Raw genomic sequence first — 10,682 nt, 5'->3', positions numbered from 1 at the left:
CTAATTGACTTCTTGCTGTGATTTACTGGAGCATCTGTCTGCAAATGGACTCATCCCAAACCTGTTAATTTATCTAAATTTCATACAGTCATGGCAAGACTGAGCAGTGCCATCAATTATTTTACTCCCTCATCATTTATTATATCTCAGCACACACTCCACACTATAGTGCACGCATTTGTTTAGACGTAGACACACTAACATGGAATCACACACAGGGTTTGCCTGTTTGTATCCCGTTTGAGTAAAATGTACGTTTATCTGACACACACACACACACACACAAAGAAGAGAGCATAGCCATCAGCTTTAGGTAAACAGCTCACATGTATACATTTTTTGTATAACAGACACACACACACACACACACACACACACACACACACACACACACACACACACACACACACACTTGGGTAGTTGATAAAATAATGTGTTCTCTATCCTTCTCCCTTTATTTTATTTTATTTTTTCTGTGTCTTGTGCTACACTATTATTAATCACCAGTTGTGACATCTGGCCATTCTGTTACACACTGAGGTCATTATGGGTAAACATGTATATTATATATGTGTGTTTATGTTTATTACCTTTATGAGAATTGTTTTCCCAAAAAGTTCATTCACAAACACCTCAATCTCCCGATGAAGATGTAATATTTGCAGAATTTTCAGTCCAGTCTACAGTATGCGGCGTTTACACTGAAACTCTTGTCCTCTAACTTGTGTTCTTCATTTCATCTGTGCTCAGCGCTCCGTGTTGAACATTTGTTCCTTGTTCACAGCACTATAGGGCTGACCTGGGCCTTATGCATGTAAAAGCGTATGCTCTGACCTGAATGTGTGGATTGTTGCTGGTGATATTTTGTGTGCAACAGTGACTCAGATTTTTGTCTGGCCTGTCTGACAACCATAAATGACCAGACTCGTAAAAAGCTGGAGGGCTGGAAGGAACTGCACACGTCAAACTGCTAAGAGATTGTGACAATGCAGATACTGAAACTGAAGTTGAATAAGCACAACTGTAGTTCCCAACTTTAAAATGCTTCATTTTCATGTTTGCATTCGGCATTTTTTCTTTTTCTCAAATTTAACAAATAAGTATTTAAATGATGGTAACTTGACAAAGCGTTCAACTACGTAAAAACACTCGCAGCACATATTCGCATGTCTTTACCATCACTTTTATAATTTTACTGTTTTTCGCTGAAGCTAACCAAACACTCGAACATTAATCCTAAGGAAATACTGTGTTAAACTAATTTTACAAATACTAAGCACAGAAATTTACTAATTAATTAGATACACTCGTTTGAATTTGATTTTGTTGTTATTATTAACATAATGTATTGCAGTGAAACAAATTTGATGATTGGAAAATTACTTGTTAAAGGCTTATTGAATTATGGCAAACTTATGGTCCATTTAAACATTTGAATAAATGTATTTGTTAGAAGTAGTTAAATGATCTAAGACCCATTATATATATATATATACATATATATTTAAACATTTCATGGTAAACCTTAGTTATAAAATAGACCCAATACTGCAAAGTTCATTTGTTGTGACTCTGTTGTTGGAAATTTGAGTCTTAGCAGCCTAAATAGAAACATGCATGTCAACTTATAATAGTGCAGTTGTTCTGGACAGTCTTTCGTTCATGTTTTGCCCTTTTTTTTGTTGTTGCTGCAAACAAGAACCTGGACTCAGTCCCTTTATGTTCCCTGAATGGCAGATTGGAAACTTTCAGTTTATTGACCTTCAACCCTCAATCATTTTCGGAAATGCAACGGGTTAGAGGCTGACAAACATGCGCGTCCATTACAATCGTGACAGAATTAGGCCGCTTCTTGGGCCTGTCCACTATTTTGCGGCACTTAACGTCAAGTGGGCCCCCGTGCTTGTGTCTCAGCCTAGGATCCACTGCAGGTGACGTCAGCATAACAATGTGGAACAGCATTTTTTTTTCTTACCTCCCCCTCTCTCTCTCATTTAAAAAAATAAAAAAAATAATAATTTTTTAAGAAAAAGTTGAAATTCTGCCCTGCTACAGTTTTTGGAAATAAGAGGGGGTTCACCTTGAAACCTTTAAGCGGCAGGTCGGGGCACATGCATGCCACGGTTTGTAGATTTAAATAAAAGCAACGGATACATGAATTAGCTAAAGTGCTCTTGGTGGAGGAGTGAGTGCGCTGAGAGAAACGGAGCCGTGTCAAAGCGCGGAGCCGTGCAGCAGTGTGGGTGTGTGTGTGTGTGTGTGTGTGTGTTCGTGTGTGTGTGTGTTCGTGTGTGTGTGTTCGTGTGTGTGTGTTCGTGTGTGTGTGTGTGTGTGTTCGTGTGTGTGTGTTCGTGTGTGTGTGTGTGTGTGTGTGTTCGTGTGCGTGTGTGTTTGTGTTCGTGTGTGTGTGTGTTCGTGTGTGTGTGTGTGTGTGTGTTCGTGTGTGTGTGTGTGTGTGTGTGTGTGTTCGTGTGCGTGTGTGTGTGTGTTTGTGTTCGTGTGTGTGTGTGTGTGTGTGTTCGTGTGTGTGTGTGTGTTCGTGTGTGTGTGCGCGCGCTACAAGGAGCAGCGCGGGGAGCTGGGAGCCGCTGTCCTCACAGCACCCCGAAGTAAGAAAGTTTATCTGAGTTTCCTAGGAACAGTGGAGCCAATCCAGTGCAGTTTGTCACGTTTCATAATTTCCATTTTTACGTAACCAATTTTTTTTTTTTTTTTTTTTTTTTTTTTTTTTACATCCGTGCAATCCTGCAAAGTCGCACGGTGTAATTTTGATGATTATTAATTTATTTCAGCTTAATGAGAAAAAAGGGGGTTTATGTATAGAAATGGTTCACATTGGGCTCAGAAGGTAAAATAGTACATCCTGTTCTGTAGTACTCCCCGGTGATGCTGCTGGGAAATGTGTCTCTCAAATAACTTTTTCCCCCAACTAAGATGATTGTGAATATGTGGTGGTCCGGTCCTGTGCGTCCCGTAGAACTGGGCTACTTGTTGCTTAGAGGTTTGAATTGTTTTCGGGTTTTTTTTTCTAAAGACACGAGGCAAGACAAGTCCTTTTGTACCTTCATGGAAATGCACATGTGACGCAATACTCTCATGGGAGCTCTGTAACCTATATGACATAAACATGGTGGTGTTGTATAGTTTGTGATCATGACGCACAAATGTGTTTTAAAACTATTTTCTTACATTTGACTGGTTTAATCGTTAGAATTAGTTTCCTGTGACTTTCTCTGTTTCCAAACGTGCCACTCCAATCAAAATGCTCGTCTCGACAATAATTGTCCTGGACACGCACCGGCCACAGTCTCTCTATTATTCCTGCAGGGCGGGGGGGGGGGGGGGACCAGTGACCAGTGAATTTAAAGACGGTAGAAAAAGTCGTGTTTTTTTGTTGTTTTTTGGGTTTTTTTTAGCTCATGTCTGCATTTATCCACTTGACTTTTATCAGATGATTATAAACCGATTACGCGTCAACGTGCGCATTTTTTTCTCTCTTCATATTTCAGGAGATTTGGATAAGGGGGCTCATAAGAAGGGCGCCTGGAATTAAAGAGGCTGCAATATTCGGGACTATCGCGGCACATTTCAAAGCGTTTTCTGTGCGATATTTGAAAAACGGAGTCGTGCGGCGAACGCCTGCGTGTCCCTTTTAAAACAAACCCAGCGCCTGTCAATCACGGCGCATTCCAACCAATCCCAAAGCTCCCTCTTTAAAAGCAGGTTTGCCTGCTGTGCTTTTATATTGCACCATGGCCTGTTTCGAAGCATTTTTACTACCACGGTTATTGCCACAAATCAAGAGGGCAAAGTGAACGGCATGGGACTCACGTCAACTCTAACGAAATTGAGTCTGGTTGCTTCTCCTGCGAAGTTCACGGCCACGAATCGCACGTGCAGACGCTATAGCTCGCAACGAGGGAAATGGGACCGGGGCTTTTAGGTGCATCCTGAATTTGCAAACTCATTGCCAAAACTCCACAACATAACATGACAAGCCTTTCGAGGTTCAGTGGCTGCCCTCTCTCTTGCGTCAACCCCGGGGAGAGCAATACTGAGCCCAGCGTGAGGCTGCCACCTTTGGCAGGGGAGCACATGGGACACCCCACTGGCAGTTCCTTAAAACTCTGCCCCTCGCACAATTTGCGAGACTACCCCGAGACGAGGTCCAGTGCATATGTTGACCATTCGGTTCCCAATTTCCCAGACTCTGGATACCCCAGCAGCCACCGGTTAGAGCACAGCCCTAGGGGCATTATCATTGGAGCCAATCTTTCTGGAGCCGGCATGCCACCCGTCACAGATCAACTGGCGTCACGAGCGAACCAACATGGCGGGATTGGGAGGTATCGTGACTTCCATGGCTGCAGAGACAACAGGAGCCATGCCTTTTTCACGAGTTACCAGGAGCAGGCCTCCGCCGACGCGTCCCGGGATCTCGGCGGCCAGATGATGCTGGGTTTACCTGGCGACCTCCTCGCCCGGACCCACCACTATGGCCAGACCATCGGCCCCAAGGGGAACAGCCAGCAGCTCGTCACGCAGTTCCTGGGTCTGTACAAGCCCCTGAACATGGCGATTCAGCGCGGCGGCGGCGACGCGTTCTTCGGGTGCTCCAAGCAAACGGTGAAGCGCGAGCTGGTGTGCCGGTGGAGCGACGGCCGAGAGGGGGCCGGGAAGCTGCCCTGCGCCCGAGCCTTCGGGAGCATGTATGAACTTGTCACCCATGTGACAGTGGAGCACGTCGCAGGACCCGAGCACTCCGAGTACGTGTGTCACTGGGAGAACTGCGCGCGGGACAGGAAGCCGTTCAAAGCCAAGTACAAGCTGGTGAACCACGTCAGAGTCCACACAGGGGAAAAGCCCTTCCCCTGCCCCTTCCACGGCTGCGAGAAAGTTTTTGCGAGGTCAGAAAATTTAAAGATCCACAAGAGGACTCACACAGGTTAGTTGATGATCATGATGCAATAAAAAAAAAAAAAAAATAGCAACACTACACTGACAATCATAACAATTAGAAAAACGTGTTGTCACTTTTTATTACTATGATCTGTTGCGCAGTGTTGTTGTGTGAACACCTTTTCCTTAAGTTGCATTAAATATTTGATTGTGATTTTTTTTTTTTATTTCAAATGCAGTCACATACTTATGCCCTTCATTCCCATTCTTATTATTGCAATTATTATTACAATATGATGCTGGTTTTATTTGGGCCTATGTTGTCGAAAATGACAAATATTGTCACGAGCCTTATTATTTGTCAGATTTCTGCAGGAGGGGAAAGACACACATTTGTGTAACCCTCAATGCAGAAACAACAGATGAGCAGCGGGTAGTCAGCCACGTTTCAAGCGAGTGGCGTCTGCAGGCCTGGCGGGTTGGGTGCCTCTCCCACTTCCTTCAGTGAAATTATTAAATAAATACCGGGACACCGGAGAGTTGTGACGTAGGCGTTACGCTGCCTCTGCCTCCCAGGGACTCTGTCTCCTGAGCTCAGGAACACCAGCAGAGCACAGCAGAGGGATGAGGCCTGTAGCAGGGAATTAAAAACAACAACCAAAAGAAAGGGAATAGGCGGTTGACCAAAGCCAGCATCAGGAAATGATCCTAAGTATAAATAAAATTAGTCACATTCCATGAAGATAATTTATTTGTGTCCACCCACCATGGGCCTTGTTGGCCTGTAACCGCCATATTTTGATGCCATGTCATAATATGTCATCAAATTATGACTCTATGTTTATTTTGTGTTCCCTGCAATCTTCTGTCATTCTTTTTTCTTCACAGACAGGGATGTGGAGTAGAGACGTGATCTCACACGGTGTTACTGCACTGAAATGCCGACTTTAGAACAGAACATGAGAATTTATCAAGTGTCCCTCAGGAAATAAAAAAGGCCTCCTCGATATAACACGCGTTCATCAGGCGGCCCCCTTTTACCGGAGGTGTAAATAGTTTTACTAATGGATGCAAGGAGAACAGAGAGGCAGAGAGGGGAAACGCTTTATGACTCGTCATTTCACAACTGCACATGCAGTAGTGTGTTAATTACACATCATTTATTAGTTAGAACAAATACATTCACTTTTTTTTTTTAATTATGAAAGACTGTCAATCCGTTAACACGCTGGTCTGTGAATGATGATTTTTTTTTACAGATACTATAAAAGTTGTGTGTGTGTGTGTGTGTGTGTGTGTGTGTGTGTGTGTGTGTGTGTGTGTGTGTGTGTGTGTGTGTGTGTGTGTGTGTGTGTGTGTGTGTGTGTGTGTGTGTGTGTGTGTGTGTGTGTGTGTGTGTGTGTGTGTGTGTGTGTGTGTGTGTGTGTTCCACTCTATTGAGGTCGACTCCATTTAAACGAATCTTTGCTTTTGCTGTGTTGGATTCATCATCGTCCTCATCATGATGCATGTCCAACTGTTGTTGATCGAGTCACTTGTTGCGATCAGCACTGCAACGAAGTTGCCGCAAGTCATCTGAACTCAGCTCTCGAGTGACTCCCAAGTGGGGGGGGGGGGGGGGGGGGGGGGGTTCTGCACACATTAGTAACACATTAGTTACAATTTAATGAGAAAAAAAAAGCGTCATTTTAAACATTGATAGAAATGGCTGCTGTCGCCTGAAAAAGTTTGCAGAGTCACTGAATTTTTTCTTTAGACTTCCAGGCAAGCTTGCATGAGCAGCTTCGTTTGGGATTGTGGTCATGTTGCAGTGCACTGGACTAACGCGGGGCCGGGGGGGGGGGGGGCACGGGCCTGTCAGCACTACTCGTAACTCGTCGTCATTTCTCTCTTTGCACGTTTAGGTGAGAAACCCTTTAAATGCGAGTTCGACGGCTGCAACCGGAGGTTTGCGAACAGCAGCGACAGGAAGAAGCACTCGCACGTGCACTCCAGCGACAAGCCGTACACGTGCAAGGTCCGGGGCTGCGACAAGTGCTACACGCACCCCAGCTCCCTGCGGAAGCACATGAAGCTCCACTGCGACAAGGCCCAGGCCCAGGCCCAGGCCCAGGCCCAGGCCCGGGCCGCCGATAAAGGCGCCGACGCGAGCCCCGGCGACGCGGCGTTCTCCGCGGAGGCCCGGGCGCCCCGGCTCGCGGACGGAGCCCCGGTCGGCCCCTCTCAGCCCCCCGCCCCCGGCCAAGGTGCGCCCGTGCCCGTGTCGCCGGAGGGCCGGGACCAGTCGACCCCGAGGTCGCGGTTCCATCAGACGTTTGACGGCACTGTGGACTACGCCGCGCACAGGTCGCAGCCCCTGCTGGACCCGCTGTTGCTGCAGAGGGGCAGCTACAGGCCCCAGGGCCCCCAGGGCCCCCAGTACCCCTGCGGACAGGCGGGCCACACGTTCGCCCAGAGCCCCAGGACTTTCCCCTCCACTTCTCCCTTTCAGAAAAGCGTCGTCAACGGCTGGTACACGTGTCACGGCGGCGTGGACTCCTTCCCGCCGAAGCACTGCAACAACATCCCGCCTCTCTGAGCTCCTGTCGGGACTTCGAGCCTCAATGCGTCTGGGCCTATTTTCTTTTCTCGTCGCAGGTGTTACCTCTATCCCGTCTGTATTCTGTGGTGAACGTTGTATCCACTATCTTGTGACACGTCCTGAGTCATCCATATTGAAATCTTACGTTGCTTGTTTGTCGACGTGGGGCCTGTTCGGTCCGACTCCAGCCACGTCTCCCCACAGAGGTGTGGGGGGACCTTTACAAAGTGCTTCATCGTTCGCTGTGTGGCATAGGAGTATTAATGATATCAATATATATATCTTAGGTGAGAAAAAAACACGACAGAAGATTTTCATAGAACGGCCTTTTGAGTGTTCTGAACTTGGGAGGTGGAGGGAAACGTGTTGCTGAATGTAACCCTGGCTGCAGGGCTCTCTGTTGAATGTAAACTAGCCGTTCTCTTGGTCGGGACTCATAGAGACATTATTCATATCCTTGTGTATGTCGAAAGATGAAATAAATATCTGAAAAATCTCTCCTATCGTTAAATCTCGAAACCCAACAACTCGTGCGCGACGGGCCGGAAGCATGATTTATCTGTAATTATAATAATGCAAGGCTCAGTAGGTTTTTATCATCTCCGCTTGATTAAATTCTACTCTTTGCCTCCATTCATTACACATATTACACATTCCTGTTTGTATTATATGTATATTTCGCACTTCTGTGCAAAAATAAGACCAGTGTGCGCACGAAGCAGTGCTCGTGATGCCATTAAAAACGATTCATTATCATACATTTCTCCTGTACGTAAACCTACTGTATAATTAATTATGTATTCTATATTTTATTAAAGTGTCTGTATTCTCTTTGATCAGGCGTGTGTGGTTAAAGCCAATCAATGCATTTCCATCGTGAACTCTTTAACCTCTTTTTTTATAAACAATATAATATCTGGTGGCCCTCGCCATATTTGCACATGAACACTTTTGCGCGAGTTGAATAATCTTTTTTTTTTAAAATGTGGTGATCACAACAAAGGACAAACGTCTCTCTCAGATTTTGCGTCTCTTAACTGCGGTTTTTTTTGGGGGGGGGGGGGGGGGGGGGGCTACCAGGTGTCGCCCTTTGGCCGCAAGGTCACCTGCAATCCTTCTTTCAATGAGCCACGTCCCCATATTTGGTTTTTCTGTCCTCTTCCAGACTTTGCAGATCTCATATCTAATTGTTTTATCGATTTCCATCCCAACAACTCATTCAGTCACTCACTCACTGTAAAGGCTCTTCCCTTAAAGGTAATCAAGCTGCAAACATGAATATGACCAAATGGTCCTCAAAATATTGTAATGTCCAAACACTAATAACCAAAGAGTCCATTATTATTCCTATTTATACCAAAAACTCAACAACTTTGATTTCCCCTGAAAGAGTATATTCATTTAGTCTGAGTTCATATATTTGCTGGATTTCACAGTTCCACAGCACAACATTCCTCACAGGTGATGTGTTTTGTTATGTCATTTGAAAAAAATGTTGTAAAATTTTGGGGAAAACTTTTGAAACAATGTTTTGTTCATTTTCCTTTTTTGAGTGCACGCACACTGATGGTGGTTAAAATGCATGCTTCAGGTACCCGAGTCACAGTTTTTGCTGATACGTTTTTTTCTCGTGTGTCTTGTTTTGACTGTCTGTAAATTCACGTTCTGTATAATTCAATCAAACAACTCCATTATTGCAGAGCAGTGATCTGAGGACAGTTCTTTGTGAGGCCCGTCTCTGTCTCGGCAGAGCTCGAATTCAGTCACACCGCCCGGTGCAAAGGCCAAACTCGTCCGTGGTGAGTTATTAACGTCTTTGCAGCCCATTCCTGGTTTACACTACTTAGAAGGAAGCTGAGTGACCAGTTTGAGGCACAGTTAATGAGGCGTAGACAGCGAGTATCTGTCATCCCGCTCTGTAAAGTGCACTGCAGTAGCTCGATTATTGTGGAGGTCGAATTGGTCATAATTATGATGAATAAGGTAATGGGGGGAAAAAAACCCCAAACAACCTGTTCCACTGCCTCTAGCAAAGCGTCACACTCTATGGGTCAGCATTTTCTACATTTAAACATGCAAATGATGTCTGCCATTATATGTATCAATTTTCTTCACCCGAATCAAAAGAAAATCAGGCCAAAGGTGCACAAATTTTACATGTCTTTGAAATATATGCTCAGGGCGATCTGACAGCTGAGGAGGTTCTTTATTTCAGAGGAAGTGTGTTTGATGGAGGGACGGTTCTCTGGATGGCCACAAAAATATGGGTTACTGCTCCAAGATGTTTTTTCCCTCTAACCACATTTAAACACTATACTCTTAAAAGTGCAGAAAGCTTTGGTTGTGGTGCGACAGTTCTACGAAGCCGCCACATATATTATTTTATGTTGCAACAGTCAGCCTTCTACTTTTATAAAAAAAAATAATAATACAAAAAACAGTTTTAATTCTCTTATTTCGAAGTGAAAACATTTGAAGTACACAACTATATTTCATGTGTTCACAGTGAAATTGTCCTTGAGTTGGTGTACGGCTGTGATGAACTTGTTTATGCACTCTGTGTGGTGGAAAAACTTTATGTTGCACATGGTACTCATGGGGATACATCTTTGGGGAGAGTCGGATATTTTGGTTGATGCATTTTGCGAATCCCTCTTGAGTGTGACCGCAGTTCAAAAAAATTATTTTTTAATCTTTTCACGAGGCATCTTTCTGAAAACCCTCTAGTTTCAGTACCCGGACAACAACCAGTTCAAACAGTTATCATTATTATCATTTTTTTTGCTAATTAGTCGTGAGTGTGTACCTGAAAATGCACAACTTTATCAGTAATATTCAAGTTATTAAAAAAAATAATTGAAGATGGATCATTTGACATGGTTGACGTCAAATGTTCCAGTTGTGAAGAGTGTTTCTTTCTTCAAGTAAATTGAGGTGAAGTGGTTCGGCTTTGATCCGTGCACTTTAATGATGTGATGACTGAAATTCATTAGATCACTTTCTTCTGTGTTTGCAACCTTATCAATAGCCCACATCAAATGATTTCTGCTGCTACTGTAGAATCTACATTTCTAATCTGCAAATATTCCGTCTGTCTTTCTCAGAGCTCGTCTAAATCTCATCTGAATTCCAACTATTACATCCACATCCATAATGGTGCCCTTTCTCCTCCATTTCTAAAAATAGTAAATCTCTCTATGAA

General features: G+C 44.4%; 1 protein-coding gene across 1 annotated transcript; it reads left to right on the top strand.

The window, feature by feature from the left end:
- The first annotated feature begins 3,351 nt into the window (after positions 1–3,351).
- Positions 3,352–8,316, top strand: zic6 (zic family member 6). Its single transcript, XM_035649385.2, has 2 exons — positions 3,352–4,945; positions 6,804–8,316. Exons 1-2 carry the CDS (start codon positions 3,991–3,993, stop codon positions 7,475–7,477), a joined length of 1,629 nt encoding a protein of 542 aa, XP_035505278.2. The 5' UTR covers positions 3,352–3,990; the 3' UTR covers positions 7,478–8,316.
- The last annotated feature ends 2,366 nt before the right edge of the window (positions 8,317–10,682 follow it).

This window comes from Scophthalmus maximus, chromosome 9, assembly GCF_022379125.1.
Source record: "Scophthalmus maximus strain ysfricsl-2021 chromosome 9, ASM2237912v1, whole genome shotgun sequence".
Lineage (NCBI taxonomy): Eukaryota > Metazoa > Chordata > Actinopteri > Pleuronectiformes > Scophthalmidae > Scophthalmus > Scophthalmus maximus.
Note: the sequence above shows the minus strand (reverse complement) of the source record. Positions and strands in the feature narration are given on the sequence as shown.